The sequence below is a fragment of the Paramormyrops kingsleyae genome, chromosome 19, assembly GCF_048594095.1.
Source record: "Paramormyrops kingsleyae isolate MSU_618 chromosome 19, PKINGS_0.4, whole genome shotgun sequence".
NCBI lineage: Eukaryota > Metazoa > Chordata > Actinopteri > Osteoglossiformes > Mormyridae > Paramormyrops > Paramormyrops kingsleyae.
Genome location: NC_132815.1, coordinates 12,378,969 through 12,400,521, shown reverse-complemented (window position 1 = coordinate 12,400,521; position 21,553 = coordinate 12,378,969). Strand labels below are relative to the sequence as shown.

The 21,553-nt window shown below is 41.0% G+C and overlaps 1 protein-coding gene across 1 annotated transcript; it reads left to right on the top strand.

Moving 5' to 3' along the window:
• The first annotated feature begins 1,917 nt into the window (after positions 1-1,917).
• On the top strand, positions 1,918-21,268 carry LOC111841297 (apolipoprotein B-100-like). Its single transcript, XM_072702699.1, has 29 exons — positions 1,918-2,008; positions 2,422-2,457; positions 3,365-3,477; positions 3,556-3,701; positions 4,106-4,253; positions 4,366-4,518; positions 4,674-4,798; positions 4,933-5,018; positions 6,054-6,495; positions 6,676-6,793; positions 6,915-7,061; positions 7,328-7,539; positions 7,636-7,831; positions 7,968-8,144; positions 8,296-8,499; positions 8,634-8,801; positions 8,891-9,096; positions 9,204-9,386; positions 9,488-9,618; positions 9,700-9,910; positions 10,001-10,173; positions 11,399-11,562; positions 11,960-12,063; positions 12,239-12,603; positions 12,732-18,098; positions 18,204-18,315; positions 19,474-19,503; positions 19,596-19,782; positions 20,004-21,268. Exons 1-29 carry the CDS (start codon positions 1,954-1,956, stop codon positions 20,985-20,987), a joined length of 10,743 nt encoding a protein of 3,580 aa, XP_072558800.1. The 5' UTR covers positions 1,918-1,953; the 3' UTR covers positions 20,988-21,268.
• The last annotated feature ends 285 nt before the right edge of the window (positions 21,269-21,553 follow it).

The following is a 21,553-nucleotide window of genomic DNA, read 5'->3' as shown; positions in this document are numbered from 1 at the left end:
AAACAAAAACATGGACTGTAGGTGGGTCCCCAAGGACCGGACCGGGAAACACTGTAGTAGATCATTATTGCTGATTTAGCTTGAAACAGAGCAGCCAGGCTAACACTTTCTTTAAGAGTCAATCACTTGGAGATCAGTGACCGCCTGCAGTGGCCGCCCGCAGTGGCCGCCTGCAGTGACCGCCCGCATTGGCCGCCCATTGATCGCTGCTGTACTCTGAACCGGGCCTCTCTCAGGTGCAGCCGACAGTCTCGCGCTTAGCTTCTGTTCTTTTGTTTCTATTTGGACAAACACAGACAGCACAAAGTTACATTTCTATGCTGAGCAAACCATTTTGAATTCTGGTTTCACAATATACGGTGTAATGATAAAACAATCAAATATTTAAATAACTGAAACACAAGAGAATTTCAGCTAGTTACTGAAGCTGCTAAGTCACAGGTAACTGTTAACAAAATAATAATAAAAGCACATTTATAGTGACTTTTTTATCAGTTTTACCTGAATTTACTTACTTTGATCATCTTCATCCATGACCTAATGTTTAGTTATGTATACACATTCAGGGAATCATGCATCTCTGTAAATGGTCAAAATAAACAGAACATGCAAAGAGCATGGCCAATCAAAAAAGGAACTGCACTGAAATTTTAAGAAGCCATTGATTCTAGAACCTGTTGACTGACTGGCTTTTTTGTGCAAGCTTAAGTGAGGTTAACCTCAAGGTCTCCTATCTGTAAGGTAACTTGGCAGTAGGTAGACCAAGAGACAAAATGAGGCGGAAATGTCCACATCAGAAGGACCACATGATTATTTTGTGGTCAAAATTTTATTCAATTCCTAAAATTATTAACCATTGAATTAGTTCAATCATAAATTATAATGGTACATCCATTTTATATACCTGCTTGTCCTATTCGGGGTCCTGTCCCAGCGGCTATGGGCACAAATCAGGGAATGACCCAGGATGGGGCACCAATTTCAGTCACATTTACGGGCAGTTCGGGAACTCTAATTCACCTGTGGGGGGAAACCAGAGAACCTGGTGGAGAAAACAAATAACAACACGAGGAGAACATGCAGACTCCACATAACGGGAGACACGGCAACGACTCGAACCCCAATCACAGACGTGTGAGGCACCAGTGCTGATCACTGCACCATCCTACTATAATGGTCGTTAATGATAATTATTACTACGTTAGCGTACCTGGCAGCCATCTTTAGCGTGAGAAAGGTTTACAGTCCCACTGAATTTTAGATTTTGGCCTAATTTAGGTGCCCATGCACTGAAAATGCAAAATGCCCCTTGTGTTTAAAAATAAATACAATGAAAACAAATGGGGTCAGGGTGATACTGGAGCCTGTCCCAGGAATCACAGGGCATGAGGCCAGGGGACACTGGATGGGATGCCAGTCCAACGCAGTGCAGTCCGCCCATAATAACGTACGCCCACACACCGAAGACAATGCACCTCACTGCACGTTATCTGAGTGTAGGAGGTAAGCCATGCAAAGATGGAGAGAAAACTCAAAGTATTAGTAAATATACATCTTTGAATCATCAATATTATTTCATTTTTGCAGATTTTTACTTTTTTTTAATATTTTAAAATATATGTCATTTTATTTTGCCATTCAAAGAATGATGTACAGATTCACCTACAGATTATTGGAAATAATACATTTTAAATGAAGAAAGAAAGCTCGCAGAGTAAAACTTGCACAAATATCCTTGCAATAAAGGTGATTCGGTCTGCAGCGCTGGTTGAGGTTATGTTGTTTTTAGGAAAGTGACTCAAATTTCCTGAACTTTGGAGTTCAGTTAAGCAACTCCCAGACTCGGCGGACCCATAGGTCTGGGTATAAAAGACAGGCTCCAGTGCCGAGCGATCAGTCTCGATTGAATGAGAGCTCGCCTACGGGGGTGAAAAGAGTCTCACAGATTCCGGTATGGGAGGCACAGAGCTGTCGCTTCTTCTGCTCCTTAGTGCCTCTGCCTTGTCCCGTAAGTAGCTGTCAGTACCACCTCTGGTCCACCTCTGGTCCCCTTGCTCTAAGCTGATAACATTTTTAAATAATAATTAACTTATAAAGGCATTATAAAGTCATTTTTGTTACTAAAATAATTTAGAGTAGATATCACAATTAAAAAATAATTGTACATCTCTCCAAGTATACTGTGGATCTACTTCTACACTTATCAAGTGAAGTTGCACAAGTTTTGGATATTACAAACATAAATTTGTTTCCTGGTTTATGGATGTTGCAATATTTAGTGAATGACTTTTTTGTCATATGTTACTAGTTGTTTGTGTCGACGGCGCTCAGTAGCAATACTACTTAACCTATTCTAACTTTCTAACAGTTTAAAGTAATTAGGGTGAGCTAATTTCTTTATTTAATCGATCCATTCTTTAGAATCTCAAGACCTCAGCAGTTCCGGATCGTGTCTGTGTAAGTCCCAGCTTATGCTTTTAAATTATTTTTATGCTCTGTAGCTTCAGCTGTTTAAAAATGGTCACTGGTTGATTAAATTTGTTTGAAGGTGTTAGATTTTGATGTATGTAAGCAAGGGCATAACTTTGGGTTGAGCACTGGGAGGTTGAGGTCTCCACCCATTTAAGAGGGTCCGGGGGGTTGTATTGGCTGGTTATGATTATGGGGGGATGGTTCCAACCCCTCCACCCCCCCTAATTTACACCCATGTATGTAAGGAATAAAATGTCAAGGTGTGCACCAATTATGCAAAAATAATCAGTGACAACTCAGTGCAATGCTAACAGAGTTGGAGTTGATTGTTTTTTTTGTATAACCACATAACCCTGAAGTGGTTTATCCATGACTGACAAATAAAAAATAATAGAATTAACTACTCACAATAAATTTGTGTTCAGAACAAAATTATTCCAATTAGCTTTTGATAATGTTCAAGTATGCTCTTAAAATATAGTCCCTATAAGGACAGAATGTCTGATCAGACTGTTTCTAGGAAGCAGCAGGTCCATGACGTCACCATACAAACTGTCAATAGACAGGCGCTTGTCTTCTGAAAACCAAGGAAAATTATGCTGTATGAATGACCACTTATTTATGAGTAAAAATTCACACAGGTTTTTATATTGACATGTTTAATAATACATTAAACCACATGAATATAGGACTGTATTTAGGCTGTCGGGGCTTAATAATCAACACCAAAGTGGTATCTCTGGACCAATAAGAAAATAGTATTTACCACAGGCGTGGTATAAATTTGGATATTTCATTTATGACATTGAATGATGGTGAAATTTGTAAAGAACATTAAAATATGTTAGCAAAGAGTTCTGTTTTTAATATTATTTTTTTGTTATTATTTTAGTGGCCAACACGTTTAAGACATTCAAAAAATATGAATACGAGTATACAGCAGAAACCGAGAACGGAGTGACGGGAACCACAGGCCTCACGAATGGACCCAAACTCAGCTGTAAGGTAAACATGACGGCCGTCCATTTCGCAACTTGCTGTAAGCCTCAAACGCACGACTGACTTGTTGTTGACTTTCCGAAGGTGGTGGTTGAAGTTCCCCAGACCTGCAGATTCATCCTGAGCACCTCCCAGTGCCAGCTGTCTGAAACATTTGCCGACGACCCGGACGGTGTCCCTGTCACGCGGCCGGCTGCTGGCACTGGGTCTTTCCAGGCAGCCATGGAGAAGTACGAGAAGGACCTGTGATCCCACACTCTTCAGGGCTGGGACCTCCTTTCAGACTCTGGGTGTTCCTCAATACCAAGAACGCAAAGATCATACTTGTAGTCCTGGCGAGAGTCCGATCTGGTTAACTTGCATTCCAAGAATGAACTTGGGGTGCAATGAATCATGGGACTGATGTTGTTTGGCGAGGATGCAACCGATGTATCCTTGATATTTGGGGCGGGGCAAGAACAACATCTGGGGATTTTTACTGTCCTCTGTACTTCTGTTCATGAGTATTGGAACTGGTCTTCGGCAATGGAAGATGATGTAAAACGGGTACAGGAGAACACAAGCACAGTCAAGTATGCATGTTGAGAGACACCCTCTGTCTTCAGTTAATGGAAGCATATCCCATTTTGTCCAGGAATTCCCTGAAGTTCATGGTGCAGGATGATGGTGAGGTGAAGTTGTTCCCTGAAACAGATGAAACCCCCACCATCCTAAATGTGAAGAGAGGAATCATCTCTGCTTTGCTGGTGCCTGTGATGGAGGAGGAGGGCAGCAAATACATGGTGGGATTTCATTCATAGTAACATAGCCATCCCATATTACTGATACTCAGCAATGGTTAGCAATAAAGTGCATATCAACTGCAGATCTGTAACGTTTTATGATCCTTTTCAGGAAACCCTACATGGACTGTGCAAAACTGATGTCATTGTCAGCTCCAGGGGGAATATTGCCAACAATGTCACCTTCATTAGAGACCTGTCTAAATGTGACCACTTCAACCCAATGAAAGACTTCACAAGCCCCCTGGCGCTCATGTCTGGCCTGGTGAGACATCTTAAGAAAGATTAATGAGGGCATTTTAAGCCTTGGTTATGAAAAAAAATAAATCTTAACAGAACATTGTAAATTTGAATGACTTCTGATGAAGTGGACTTGTTTCCACTTGTTTAGGGCATGTTGATCTCTCTCTCCTTCTGCAGGACTTCCCGCTCTCCCAGCTGATCCGCAGCACTCAAACCTGCCGCTACCAATTTGATGACAAGACGCAACACATGACTACAGGGACTTGCTGGGAGAAGCACATATTCCTACCTTTCTCCAACCAGTAGGTCTTCAACATCATACCCAGAGTCACTCAGTGCTTTGTTTTAATGGTGTGCATTGGTTTTGGTTATTTCCAATGCTCATTTCTCAGACAACCTCTCTTGCTGCTTTTTCCTGCTTTTTGTTCTGACACAGGCAAATATATGGAATTTCTGCACTAGTGACACAGACCTTGAGACTGGTTGACTCAAGCAAGAGCAACAACCGAGCCTATGATCACAGTAAGTACCACGCCAGTGTGGTCTTCAATAGTTCAGGCTTGTCACATTGCTAAGTTTGGACGGTGAGACTTACTTCTGTCAGGCTGGAGAACAGATCCATGTCACATGGAGATGTTAGGATTGAAGAGGGGTTTTTGGAGGGTTACTGACTTTTACAATAAAGGGGGTGAACCAAGAAACAAGATGGCAGTTTTCGGTAGAAGAACACAGTGACACAACATGGAAGCAGCAGAAGCATGACCAGGAAGCATGACCAGGAAGTATGACCAGGAAGCATGACCAGGAAGTATGACTGAAAACAAAAGGCGTATTAATCATTAGTAAATATCCTTAGTAAAATGATGGCAGGTAAATGGACAATGGATCTCACAGCACCCTGGGATATACACTGAAATCTAAATTAATACTTATGCTCACTTAATTACTAAAGGTACAACTTTCAAATACAGCTCTGAAAAAAATTAAGAAACCACAGCAATATTTTTAGTTTCGTTCATTTCTCAATTTATAGGTATGCACCTGTGTAAAATTTACATGATTTTGCAAACTCCAGCCTGGCTCTTCCCTGCTTCTCATTGATGAAGGGCTTCTTCCTTCCTTATAGGTCTTCAATCCTGCTTCTAGGAGCCTGTTATGAACTGTCCTAGCAGTGCATTTCACACCTGCACTTAATGTTTCCCATTCCTTTTGAAAGTCACTAGAGGTCATCCTCCGATTTATGAGGCACAGCCAGATAAGTTGACGGTCATCTCTGCCATTAGGAAGTCGCTTCCGCCCTTTACCTGGCCGGGTTTCGGTTATTGCCAGTACCTCCTGCTTCACCTCATTCTTGTGTGCTGTTGTCTAAGAAATTTAGTACCTGGAAGCAGCCTGCTGCTCAGTGTAACCTTCTGCCAGCAGAACCAGGATTAAGACCGGATTCAAAAGTACAGATTTTTAAATAGTATAGAGTGAGCTCTTAATTTTTTCCAGACCTGTATGATTTATGATAATTGTAATTAACTAAGGTCTCAAGGTTTCTATATATTTGTGCAGATGAGGCAAACATGAAGGATTTGCACATGGAAGCTACTGCAGACAAGGCTCCTACACAGACAAAGGACACCATGTTGGCTAGCATGAGGGAGCTCAATGCTCTATCCCAGACCGATGATGGGGAAAGGCGAGCCGGCCTCTTCCACAAATTAGTCAGCGAGATCCGCCAGCTCCGGAACGAAACCCTCAGCCATGCTGTTACAGAGATGCTTGAGGTGTCCAGCCTCTTGACCTGGCAAGCGCTGGCTCAGTGTGGAACCCCAGAGTGCACCAGCGCCATCCTGCAGATTCTCAGGACCTTCGACAGAAGTTCCTTGGAGATTGATGCCGTGGTTTATTCCATGGGTTTCCTTCCCAACGTCAACATCCAGGACATGCTTACCATGGCACAGTACAAGCAGAGCAAGGCCATCATGTACAGTCTGAGCAACAGCGTCAGGAAGTAAGCAAACAACATTAATGAATTGCTCATATTGGTCTTCAGATTTATGTTTTTAAATAATACTTGATTACATTTCTATGCCTTTTTAAAATTATTAATTTCCTTTTATTTATTAATAGTCTTTACTCCCAGAAGAGCTTTATAATTCTCATAAGTTTTCACACCATGTTCACCGAACAGATTCTACCAAAGTGAACCCAAAGTCACACCTGAGATTACTGCTGTGTCTGAATTCATGGCCTCCCAGCTGGGCAGTGATTGCTCAGGTGACAAGGACCAAATTTTTCTGACTCTTAGGGTGTGTAGATTTTACTCCTTGTATCCATCGCCATTTTCTTTCTCTCTACTCATCTCTTCTATGATAACCAAAGGACTCTTCACATTAAAAGCCTGAACATCTGCTGGTTTGGATTTTGTAGGTCTTGGGGAACATGGGAGAAGCTATGGAAGCAGCCAGTCCTGGCCTGAAAAAAGTGCTCCTGAATTGTATAAGTCAACCCTCTGCAGCCCTTTCTGTCCAACAAGCTGCCATCCAGGCCTTCAGACAAATGACAGCTGACGAGGAGGTAACCAGAATCTGTTGCCTTCATGGCCATTTCAATAAATCATGCTTTTATTGAACATTCTTTGGATTTGTATAGATAGAACATTTAAACATTCCAAACACCATACTCTATCCAAGACGATACTCTGTCCAAAACCACACAAAACATTTGAATCTCCTGAAGTGCCCTAAAACGTTATCTGATGGTAAACAGCTACACCTCATTACCAAAGACTGTAGGAAAGTGTATGTTCATGACATAAAGGACATTGTGTGTCTTCCTGCTAGGTTCGGCGCATTTTCCTGAGGGTGGTATTGGATGGTGCAAGCCCCGTGCAGAAACGACTGGCTGCCTATCTGATTCTTATGAAGAATCCGGAAGTTGCCGATGTAGCCACCATTATTAAGGCTTTGCCCAAAGAGCAGGATCCACAGGCCAAGAGCTTTATAGCCTCCTACTTGTCCAACATCTTGATTTCACAAGACCCTGCATCTGAAGAGTAAGTATATAAAACTACAATATATGTGTTTAACAAAACCAGAATCACAGATTTTCATTCCACTTGTGACCATTACCTCCTCTGTTATCCATATAGCATTAAACAGATGATTAAAGATGCCTTACAGGGCAATGACTTGCCCACTGCCCAAGACTTCAGAAAATTCTCACAGAACTACAAAATGGGTTTCATGCAAGGAAACATAATCTTTGATTCCACTGGTTACATGCCCAAGGAGGTCATGCTGGAGACAACCTTAAAGGCTTTTGGATATCACCTTGACGTGTTTGAGGTGAAAAAGACACACAAATAGCTTTAACATATTGGTCTAAACCAGTCAGGACATGTATTTAGACAATGTACAGGTGTATCTAATAATCTAATCAAATCTTATAATATACACTTACAATCTTATTGTACAATTTAAGGTTGGAATGGAGGGAAAAGGATTTGAACCGACCATTGATGCTTTGTTTGGACAAAATGGGTTCTTTCCTGACATTATCCTGAAGACCATGTACTGGGCTGAAAACAAAATGCCAGAAAAGGTCAATGAAGTTTTGAAAAGCTGGATGCCACTCCAGAACGAGAAAGCAAAGGGACAGGTATGCCACAAATGGAGCTGTACTTAAGGCCATAGTCAATTAAACATCATGGCTGGAAGCTGACCCTGTACTAGATAGGCTGTTGGAAGATGGATGGATGGATGGATACAGAAGGCTGCATATATTCTTTTTTCCAATTTGATTTCTGTAGGTTCCCCAGAACATTGTTGGTGAAATTGAGCGTAACTTTGACAAGCTGCTGCACGAATTGAGGACTCTGCAGTCCCCCGAAGCCATGGCGTACCTTAGGATCATGGGAACAGAACTGGGATATATAAAGACCAGTGAGATAAAAGACATCACCCAATCTGTAAACATGATCATGGACAAAATCCTTAGGATGTTCCCCAAAAATGTACTTGCAAGTTTTTTTCTTTTAATTGTAAAATGTCAGAACTTTTTGTAACTTCTGAAACTCATTTCATTGATGCGCACAAATAGTAGTGAAAATGAAACAGTCAACCATAATTCTCTCTGTTTTCCTCTTAGGTTTTGAAGTCTTTCATGTCCAGCACTGACAATGAGATTTTTGCTCATTACATCTTCATGGACAACAAGTTTTCTTTGCCGACTGCTGCTGGATTCCCACTTAAGTTCTCCCTTTCGGCTACATTTGCACCTGGAGCTAAAGGAGGTCTACGTATGGCACCCAGGCTGGTAAATATCCCAGGCACCATTTGATTTTAATGATGATAGTTCATAAAATAAATATCAAGGTAATGATTGAGGTTCTTCTCTGCCAACAGCATGAATTGTCATTTAGGCCATCTGTAGGAGTGGAATTCATTACTCAGATGGGTGTCCACATTCCTGAGTATATTCTCTCAAGCATTGATATGCACACCACTGTGTATCATGAGAGTAAATTGAACACACGACTTTCTGTGACCAACAACCAAATCAAGCTGGCCTTCCCTGTCCCTCAGGACACAACCAAGCTCTTCAGTATCAGGTATGGACTTTATTCCATGTATGGAATTTATTTCCATACGCTAACACTGTGTGCTGGTTTGTGTCAACTGAATAAATGAATTAAGTCATGTCTTTTATTAACTGCAGCAACAAGCTGTTGTCAGTGACTTCAACTGGGACTTTGACAATATCTCCATCAGCTGCTGCTAGAACTGAATCTACAGAGTGCCAGCCGTTATTCTCTGGTCTAAATTACTGCACCACACTTCAGTATGCTAACACTGGTTCATCTAGTGATGTTCCCTACTTCCCTCTCACTGGAGAATCTAAGTAAGAGCTCTTTTTGGAATGCTGGGGTTTCAGATGCATATGAGTGTTGATTCAGAACTTCTAAAAATCTGGATTAAAATTGAGGTGCGCGTTTTTTACAGGTTTGCGCTGGAGGTTCATCCCACTGGTGAAATCACTGAATATACTGCCACCATTACCTATGAAACTGTAAAGGAGGGAAAAGAGGGACGGCAGAAGGTGGACACTCTGAAGATGACTCTAAAGGCAGAGGGTATGAGAGTTATCTAATAGACAGTGGTTATTAAGACACTAAGACAATGAACAATGCTAAAGTCAACTTATCTCATCCCAGGCACTCAGCCATCTGAGGCCACAGCTACTCTGAAATACAACAGAAATAAGAACGTCCTATCTACTGACATCCAGATCCCTGACTATGATGTAGAGGCTGGAATTAGGTTAAGTTTCACTGACAGCGATGCCAGAAAGAAGGGGGTTCACAGCATCACCATTGACATCGTCAACAAGAATGTGCCTCAGCTGTCTCTGATTGGCCGCACAAAGTAGGTCCACCGTCATCCACCCTTTTTCAAGTATTCAGTTTGCACATGTCTTCAACGTGTCTTGATGACTTTTGGTTTTCATGTCTGCAGACTTGAGGGAATGAAAGATGGTCAGGTGCAGCTCCAGTTCATCTTCCCTGCTCTGAAGACTGAGGCTGCGCTCACTGCCACCATGACAAATGCTGAGGAAATCATCCTGGACATTAACAGCTCCATTAAAGTCTCAGGGACTTCCTCTTTACAGCAAGTCATCTTCAAATACGGTACACTTTTGTATTATTCACATCAATTTAAGGATGTGGTTCTGCTTTTATCTGTATTGGCAGTCATGTGGAACATACTGTATATATTTCAAATTAGTTGGACCATGTTTTACAAGGAGGGCAGCACTGCGGCGTGGTGTTTAGCATTGCTATCTCATATATCAGGGGCGGGGGTTCAAGTCTCTGCCCTGGCTCCATGTGTATGGAGTTTGCAGGTTGGCTCCATGTAATTATGGGATGTCTAACAGGTACTCTGCCTCCCCCCATCCCCCACCCAGTCCAAAAACATGTTATGGTGAACTGGAGCTGCCAAATTGTCCATAGGTGTGAAGGAAGAGTGTGAGTGCCCTGCAATGGGTCGGCACCCTGTCCTGGGTTATTTCCTGCCTTGTGCCCATAGCTTGTGGTACAGGCTCTGGAGCCCCATGACCCTGCATAGGAGAAGTCAGTATAGAAGATGGATGGATGATGGAATTCTACAAAACAAACTTCTAAGTCACTGTGCTCATGTTCTTTCCCTGTTGCTTGATGCATTTCTTTGATATACTAAATTGTTAAAGGCCTTGGAAAATATGTATATACAGTAACAGTCAAAGTCTGGACACACCTGCTTTTAATGCATTTGTCTCTATTTTAACTATGTCATTCACCTTATAATAAAGGGCTGCACAGCAATGAAATAATGCATATCAAATATTGCAACCACAAACAGAAGTGTTCAATATCTCAAAAATTTGCTCAGGTTTCCATCTCTTCAAAATAGCCCCCTTTTGCTTCGACGACAGCATTGCAGACTCTTGGCATTCATTCAACCAGCTTCCAAATACAGCCACCTGGAAGGCTTCTCCAACAGTCCAGAAGTAGTGTCCACAAGTTCTGGACACATGTTGGCTACCTTGATCTTACTTCCATCCAAGTCATTCAAAACCAGCTCTACAGGGTTTAAGTCTGGTGATTGTGGGGATCAGGTCATCTGTGGCAGCGCTCCATTTATTTGTTAAATATGTACTACTTAAGCTCAAGGGTCATTATCTTGTTGGAAAATAAATGATTTTCAGTTGGTGTGTCCAGTCCTCACCGGTACTGTATATATGTTTCCAGATTTTTTTTTTAGTTCAAACTAAGCAAGTGTGTGTAAGACAGTTAATGTCGATTTTTCAGATCTGCAAAAGCCAATTTTCGTATGATGTGTTGGAATGACGCAACCATTTTGTTTCATTGGTAGATGGTAGCATAGCCGAGGTTGAACTTGTGTCCGATATGGACTCTAAAGTGCAAGATTTCTTCCCCGACACTGAAGTATATCAGAAGTTCATCAATCACATTTTGGACCAGAAAGTGGCTAAAACTGACATGAAACTACGTCATATAGTATCAAAATCCTATGAGGTAAAAAGGGAGTGTGTGTGTGTGTGTGTGTGTGTGTGTGTGTGTGTTATGTACATATTACATTGTGGGCACCAAATGTCCCTGTTATTTTGACACTGTGGCAACATCCTTTTCGGTCCCCAAAAGAGGAAACTCAATTTTATTAAGTGTGACTGCAATCAAAAAACTAAAAATGTGAAAAGTCTTGTATTTTGTGTGGTTACTTATGGTTAAGGTTAGGGCTGGGTAGGGGTTTAGGTTGCCATTATTGCGATTAGGATTTTGCCCCTAGAAATGAATGGAAGTTCCCCAGAAAGATCTGAATAGAAACGTGTGCATAGATGTGCATGTGTGTATGTATGTTTTATGTAGACTAAATTAAATCAATAATGTACAGTGACCAAAATTCCTTTTACAGGCTGGCCAGATCTGGCTAAGAAAGGTAGCATCTAATGTTCCCCACATGGGGCTCCTGCCGGAATTTACCTTGCCTTCTATGCCTGAGAAATTATTCCTGAAATCGTAAGTATTTAACCTGCATGAAATTATTTACGCATTCAAGGTACTGAGATGAAGATTGTGTAATGTGTAATTGTGTAATCTTTTTGTAATATCTCATAATCATTTCATATAACCATAAACCACTAAATTAATGATTGTTAATTGCTATTCATGAAATATATGTTTCTTTTCACAGAAAGAGCAAATTTAGTTGGAAGTTCCGAGACCAGTTTATTGTCGGCATCGCCTTGCCTTTTGGTGGAATATCTTCCAAGCATCTGAACATGCCTGAAAAAATTACTGTCCCTCACCTGTCCATCCCTCAAATCGGCCTGGAGGTCCCAGCCACAGAAGTCAGAATCCCCGCCTTCCACATCCCTGAGGTTTTTAAACTCACTCTGCCCCTAAACGATATCATTGATTTCTCTACCGTGGTGAACAGCAACTTCTATAACTGGGAGGGCTCTCTCTCTGTTGGCAAAGATACAGAAAAAAGTTATATCGCTAAGTTCAAAGCGACGGCTGATTGCCCTCTTGAACTTCTATCCTATTCAGCTGGAGGTATGTGCCTTAAATATTCCACAAATTACCCATCGTTTAAATGTCACAACGAGACTGCAAAAAAATTTGCAATATAAGATTATGAATTTTATCTTTTAATTGTCATTTCCATTTACATCTTTACTTAGGTGGTGCAGATTTTAGCTACGGTTCAACCCTGGCAAAAGCAACTATGGACTTTTCTCTGACCCATAATCTTATCAACATCAATTATAACACTTCATGTAGTGTAACTATTTTTCACATAGTTGGCCTACAACAAACTTCTACATTCAAAGCTTCAAGCCCACTGGGTCTGGAGACTTCAGTACACCACACTTATGAGGTTATAAATTACTACGGTAAGATAACTGAGAAGAGCAACACGTCAGGGCGCATAATGGTTGGCTCTTTCCATGGTAACATCTTCTATGTATATTCTGGAGAGATGGATACCTCAATAAAACAGGGAAGAGCAGAGTCTACGCTGACCATGTCCTCAGATGTCCTCCAAGCTGAAAACAGGATTGTCTTCCTCTATAATAATGACAAGCTGGCCGTGACGTCCACCACAAACACGCCGAATGATGGTGTGGTGCACACATTAGAGTTTAGCCTCAGCGATACCCATTTATCACTAAAATCCAATGCTGTCACCAAAGTCCTGAGCGTAACAGTCAGTAACCAAGTGGAACTTGCTCTCTCGCACGAGGCCGTTAGCATCACAGTGGAATCTCGTGCATATGGCACACGCCTGCATGCTTTCTCTCTGATTTCTGGTTCCCTCGGTGAAAATGGCCTGGAAGTGCAAACAGATAACTCAGTTCATTTTCACAGAAGTCTTCACACCAATAACGGCTCCCTAATAATCAGCTTGAGCAGGCTGGCCTTCCATAGTAACACACACCTTCAGAATAACCTCCTGACCTTCGAAAACATCATCAAAGGTGGAATTGACAGCTCTGGAACAAGTATATCTGTATTGTCCAAGGGTTCAGTAGAGGGTATGAAGACAGAAAGCACTAATACGCTGTCTCTAACTTTCACAACCCTAGCGCTGCAGTCCAAGACTGAAAATTTTGTAGGCAAAAGCAGTTTCTACAAGCACAACATTGACGTTGACCTGAAGCCATTCACTGGAGTTGTGATAATGAGCAATGATCTTAAACTTCTGGATGTAAACTTCATTCACAATGGGCAGTTTAAGCTGGAACCTTACAAGATGGATGTGTTTGGTAACCTAAAGGGAATCATTGGAGAAGAGAACATTATGCATAAGTATGAAGTCAGCTTTTCCGACTTGAAACTGAGTGCGAAGAGCATAACTAATGGAAACGTACTGGGTGCTCATATAAACTATGTTTCTGACATGGAGGCAACACGACTGTCTGCAAGGCTGAACAGTGAAGTGAGCTTCAAATCAGAATCTCTCCATGTCACAGGCACTGTCCGAACCCTTGTTCAGCCATTCATTGTCAGTGCAGATGTCATGCTAAATTCGAATGGTAATCTTGACTGGTATGGAAAACACACAAGTCAGCTTTACAGCAAGTTGGCCTTCAAAGCAGAGCCTTTAGCACTTGCATGTTCTCATGACCTTAGAGCTTCCACTACCCATCAACTGGATGATACCCCTTCAATTAAGACCCAGCTGGACCACAAAATCGACACATCGCTGCATCCTCAGGAGCAAAGAGGCACGTGGAAAGTAAAATATAAGCTAAACAACCATGCATACGATAAAGAAATGAGTGCTTATAACAGCCATGAAAGAATGGGAATAGAGATGTCAGGAAAAATTACCAGTCCTTTCTTGAATGAGGCCGATACAGAGAATCAAGAACTCAGTATTTCTGCTTACCTCAAGTATGACAAGACAGGTGACAGCCATGTTGTTGAAATACCTTTCATCATAAGTCTGTCTGGAATTTTTGAGCACTTAAAAATGAACATTGTGAGTGTTTTAGAGTTCTTTAAACAGTACATCAAAAATGAAGAATTTAGGACCAAAATACAAAATATGTTTAAGTCTGTTACTTATTATATACAGGAGTATGATATGGACAGTATGATCTTTATTACTGAAGATAAATTGATGGAGTATTTTTTCACAACAGAAAGTTTTGCAACTTTCCTGGAGAATCTAAGAACCAGCACAAAAAGAATTCAGAGTTACGTACAGGTCTGGGTTCAAAGCTTTGCAGCACTTTTGACGGACACGTTTGAAAATGGAACCTTGGGCGACTCCATAAACAACCTCTTGCAAAAACTTAGAAATGAAATGAGGGCAATCCATGCTCAATATAAGATCAGTTCCATCATTGTCAGAATCATTAATGCTTTTCAAGAAATCATACGTTCACAATATCTGGACGGTAACTCTACCGGGTTGCAGGATCTTGATGCCAAATATGAAATCAGAGCTAATCTTCTGAAGAAGCTTGGTGAACTGGAACAGAAAGTGAAGATGTTTGACATCATGCAGCTCATTCAGGAATTTAACATTGGAGAATATGCAGAACATTTAGTTTCTCAAATTCCCATAGAAATCATAAAAGAGGTTAACAATATCAACCAAGTGATCATCAGTTTTATGGAAGAATATGATGTAAAAGAAACAATTAATGAGGCATCTATTGTGCTGCGTGAAATGTTTTTCAGGTATGAAGTTGACAAGAAGGTAGCCCTGTTGGTTAAAGTGATGGAACTCATCATGTTAGAAGTCAACAAAGCAATTAATACTCTAAAACACGTTGACCTCCTAACCCTTTGTGACCAAGCCATTCATGGTCTGGATAATGCAATTAACAATGTGATGGAAACTGATTTCAGAGAAATGACAGGCCAACTGAATGACCACATTGATTATCATGTAGACCTGATCCGTGGTGAAGTTAAATTCCCAACCTTTGGCAAGCTCTATAGCCAGATTAGATTCAACTCCCCATATTATAACCTCGTAACGAATGCTGAGCTCCTTAATTCCACCACTAGCTCAGAAACACCACAATTTACAGCTTTACTCAATTCTAAAGCTTCATCGGCTTTTGAGGTCCTAGATTACACACTGAATGCCACTGCACTTCTTGCAATGCCTAAAATGAATCATCTCATCATAGATGAGAACTGCAAGATCAATCACGTTGCCTTTTCAGTTGACCACCAGAGTTCTGTTACAGTCTATGGCATATCTGCTCAGGCTTCAGGTCAGACTACTGCCAGAACAAGCACAGAACCCTACACTGCTGAATTTGTCAACAGTGTCTCCCTTGCTTTGGGGAGTGAAATATCGATGACTGTTGATAACACCTATACTCACAAGTTGAACATGCCGGATGTTGCAGTATCCAGCCGAGCCAGTGGAACTCAGAGAGTATATGCCAATCTAGAGTCTGGGACTTTCAACGTGAAGATTAACAATAAGGCCAATGGGAAGTGGACCATCCAGGAATACTCAGATGAAGGTTCTCATCAGAGCGACATAACGTTTACTACAGATATTACAACTGCTAAATTTAACGTAGAAGCTAGCACAAACATCCAGGATCTGAAAGCAAAACAAAAATTAAATGTTGACTCTGTCATGCTAGAAACCTTTAACATTAATGGACATGCTGAGATGGAATCGCCCTTCATTAAAAATAGCATGGTCGAACTTCATGGAAATGTCAATATGGAGGAGGTAAGTGTAAAACTGAATGTTTCCCATAGCACAGAGCTCCTTGGGACTGTCACTGGAACAATATCCAATTCAGTCTTTTTTTTTGCTCACCCAGAAGAGCTTGTTTTTGATTTCCTGAACAAACAAAACACAAAGATCAGTCTCCCCATACAATTAACTGCAAAGATTGACCTTCAGAATGATTATTCTGTCATTCTTAAGAATGAAGTGCAGCAGGCTAGCTGGGTTAGCTTAGCTCGCTTCAACCAGTACAAGTACTCCCATAACTTTACTATGAACAATAACAACAAGGATGCTGGCATTTATGCTAAAATAAATGGTGACGCTAACCTTGACTTTTTGGATGTCCCAATCACCATACCAGCAGTAGATGTGCTGTTGTACAGAACCACATCTTTTGAAAAAGTTTCTTTGTGGAGACACACTGGCCTGATGAATATATTGACTACACCTCAACAGTCACTTAACATGGATTACAGGCTTTTATATCATAAGACACAGGATTCTGTGAATGCCTTTGGAAACCTAACCTCAGACCTTTCCTTTAAGTCGGCGATAATTACTCTAAATGTCAATACCGCCCTGTACAAGCAAAACGACATTGTGGCACGAATTGTGGCTTCTTCAACCTCTGTGTTCGATGCCCTGAAAGGCAAAGTTCTTGGCAACATTAACCTGACCACAAAGAAAACGGTGAAACTAGCCACTGTTTTGTCGGCTGAGAGTAAGAATTTTGAAGCCACCCACAGCAGCGCAGTCAGCCGTACCAAGAAAGGCGTGGATATCTCCATGTCTACTATTGCAAAGATTAACTGCCCTATCATAAACCTTGACTTCGACCAGGAACTTACCGGAAACATTAAAACTACTCCTAAAGCAATTTCAAAAATGAAGTTAAAGTACATCTTTAATCTACCCATAATCAACGCCATTGGCCAGGGAGATATTGGCCATAATTTCAATTTGGAAGGAACATTGAGGGACATCTCTCTGGAGACAATGGCTAAAGGAAAAACTGTTGGAATCATTAACTCAAATATTAAATTCACCAATGTGATAAACCATGATGCGAATACGTTCATGAATGCCGATGGGTTACGCTCCTCCACAAAGACTAATGTCATCTTCCAAGTCAGCCATGAAGACCGTAAAACATGGGACATGGACATGAAACAGGACGTAGCACTGGATGTATCTCTGAATCGCGTGTATGCTGTACTAACATACACCAATGATAATGAGGCCAACCTGCTATTCTTAAATACCAAAGGCAAGCACATAGCTAAGGCAACTCTTGATCTTTCTCCAGTGATGTCACTGATAGGAAAGGTGCATATTGATATGTCACAGCCAACCAGCTTTAGTGAGGGACATCTCTTTCAAGATATAGTTCTTGAAGTCACTCCTTGGAAGCAGAATTTCAGTTGGGAAGGCAGCGAGAAACTCTCATCGCTGTCTCATGCCCATAAACTACTTCTTTCCAATAACATGGCAGAAGAGAAAATGGAAGTGAGGAGTTCCTGGGATGGTCATATTGCTTTCCTAAAGTCAATAAATCTACCCGTCTACCAGAAGAATCTATGGGAAGTGCTGAAATTTGACCAGGTCACTAGTGTAGAAAAGCTGCAGTTCCTAAAATTCTCCTCTGATGTGGTACACACCAAGAACCAGGGCGGACTTGGCTTTAATGAAATGTCTGCCACTGCAACACTTTCCTGCCCCATTTATACCATGACATGGACTGCAAGACTAGAAAACCAAGCTCCTAAATTCATCACTTCACTTAAGTCTTCCTGCACTTCAACTCTGGTCTTCCTCGAGTTTGATCTGGATGGTAAGTTTAGAATAATCTTTGGCAGGTTCTCCATAATGTGAATTTCATGCATTTGTACAAGACCTTGAAACAATTCAGTTATATTTAATCCTTTGTCTGTTGTAGCCATTGCTACTGCTAGCTTTGAGGACGATACCGTGGGACTGAGTGGCAGAAGTAACTTCAGACATGATGACCTAAATATTGACTGGAAGCACGTGTGCACCCATCCTCTAAGGTAACTCAGCAATACAATGGTACCTCAGTTCTCAAACTCATTAGAACTCGTATTTCTTAAAAGCCGAACCAACCAGCTCGAAAAAAAAAATTACCTAGAACTCGATCTGAATCTCAGAAGTGAAATGAGTCACACGGCACGTCTCTCAGCGGAAACATAGGGTAAGGCTTCAGTCTAAGCTTCGCATTCGCTGTGATAGCATGGTGCATGTTTACACTAGCTGAATACATATATTTAGACAGTAAAAATACATTTAGACAATGATTGACAGTAACAGTAAATATTATTATATAATAAAATACATTTTAAAATAAAGATTTCTTATTAATTATTTTAATATTAATAATAAGCCATTAATACATTTAATTATAATAATATTGTCGTGCCCACAAGGGCGTAACTTTGGCTGGAACATTGAGGGGGTCGAGGTCTCCACCCATTACAGGGGAAACATGATTATTGGGGGGGTTATATTGGCTGCATGGATCTGATTATTGGGGGGGTCATAACCCCCCTGGAAATTACGCCCATGCGTGCCCAGAGGGCATGACAATATCATTATAGAACGGAGACAAAGGCGCAGACGTCGGGGAATACCGGGTTTAATTACAGGTAAGGCAGGCAAAACGCAGACGGACAATACAATGACCGGACTGGGGAAACAAACTGAAATGCGGACTAAATACAGAGAACGAATGACAACAACCGGAAACAGCTGATCACACGGGGATTCCACGCGGGGTTACACACGGAAGGAGCAGACGATTGGGGCAGGACACATTGTTTTTTTTTAACTTTACACATTGTTTAGACGCATTTATTTTCTTACTTTACAAATTACTGTGTTGATAAATGTGCTTAGATGTGTCTAGTACATTATATGCTCTTCTTGTTTTATCCAGTTCATTTTGTGTTTAAATGCTAAAAAAAACATATTTAGGTGTATTTTTTGGGGGGCAGGGAACCAATTCATTGGTTTTCCATTATTTCTTATCGGGAAAATTCGATCACAACTCAAACTTTTTAGGATTCGATCCGGAGTTTTGAACTGATTAAATTCGAGTTCTGAGGTACCACTGTATTTCAATATTGAAATCTGAACTATAAAGTGCATTTTACTGTTGATTTTATGTCATGGCTTTCATATCTTTTTCCAAGGATGAAACGCCATGTGCCTCCTGATGCGAGGCAAGTGTAAAAATTATACTGTCTATATTAGCTATTTATTGTTAATGCTGAGTGTGCCAGAAAAATTAACATATTGCTGACTCCTTTTTCAGCACGTCCCACCACACCCTAACTGTCGATGTCACCAGCCCCACATTCACCAACTTAAAAATCCAGTATGCATCCCAAGACAATAGCATAAATGCAGGCGTTTCTAGTTCGACTTGTGGATTACTTGGTTTTAGGCTGGAGAAAAAGACCCCTTTGCAGATTTCTGGCGTCCTATTTAGTCAATACCCGGTAAGGATGTGTTTTAGCTTGTCAAATGACTCTTTGTTGCTTACAAAACAAAAAATGAAGGCTATATTTTAATAAATATGCCATAATTTCCCCTTATTAAAACCTCAGACGCATGTGATTGTAATTATTTATGTGTTTCATTGATCTCATTGCACCATGGTTTGCTTCACTTCACTTTGCTAATCATATAAAATCATGTTTTGTTTTCTTATATTCCACAGAATGCACCTGAGATTGATACTGACATCCTGAGTATCAGGGTGTCCCTAAAAAATCCAGAGAGGCTGAATCTTCAGACATCTTGGAACATGAGGCCCGTCGATGACATGACCTCGGGGCTGGTAGACAAGGTGCCTGTTATTACTGCCTCATTTGCTAATTTAGTAAATAAGTATCACAAAAGCCTTTTTGGGATGGACATCGAGAGCACCGCACAGGAGCTGCAGCGGACTGTCTACGGTAGCATAGAGGAGGCTTATCGCAGGGTTACTAATGAAATGCCCCAATCCCCAAACATAGCTAGTTTGTCTGTCATATTCAGAAGCGTAGTCAGGTGGTGTAACAAAAACATGCAGGCTGTTTTTAACTCAGCAGACTTGGCCCTTAGTGAAACCTACATCCAGCTGCCTGGGCTTAATGAAACACTCGCTGTTCCACAGCTCTGGGAAAGGACTGTTGAATCGATCTTCCATGTCCTGAAAATGTATGTACACTTTCTGGGTGCCATTACCGGCCACTTTAGTGACATCAAGGTGCTAACGCCCTTCAAAGAAAATGCCCTCACATGGAAAGAATACCTAGAAACCTTTGAGGAAGACATCGCACACATGGAGGCCATCATGATAAACCTTGATATGACCACATTTGGAGATTTCTTTCATTTCATACTTCAGTTGGTAGAATATATTTTTGGCGACCTGATAACTGAATATTTGGATCCTTTTTGGGCTATTTTCAGTAAATTCTACTCCAAAACATTAATCTCGGTCAAAACAAAGATGGAGGACGTCCAAGCCGAGATAAACATGGAACAGTTAAATAAGGTTCTTCAGGGCATGATCGATGCTATTACCGTGCATCTGGGTGCATTTGGCAGTGAGGTTATCAATGCTTTACAACACCTGGCTTCTGAGGACATGCAGACATACATGCAAATAAGTAACAACCATATGGAAATCAATATTCCTCTTCAATTCATTCACTGAAATGGAAATGGTGAAACAGTGATTCTGTTAAACACTACCATCTGGATGGGAAGAGTTGCTCACCATAATCAATATCACTCATATACAAACACTTATGTCATAGGTACTTTGACAGTTAAACACACGCTTATGTGGACATATACCTTGCTGTTTCACTTGACTGGTAGGCCCGCTGAATTTATCATGTTTTTAGAAATATAATTTCCTTTTTGACTGCTTCTTGCCATAATGCTTTTCCCATATGAAATGTAATGGATGGAGACATTTAATAAAGAGGATGTGACGACCAAAGTATAAATTGTCTCATTTCGCCTTTAACAAAATACAACCTTGTATTGCATTAAACATTTAGAATCCACTGGAGTTAAAGAAATTAGGTGTGTTTATAAAAAGGCAGTTTTTTTAAAAAAAGAAAACATTGTAAAGTTAAGTCTGCCCCTAAATATACCTGACAATAGGCCAATGATGTATCCCAACATGTAGATGAAAGCCATCCATCCATTTTCCCGAAACCGCCTATTCAGGGTCATGTTGGGGCCCGGAGCCACAGGCGCAAAGCAGGGAAC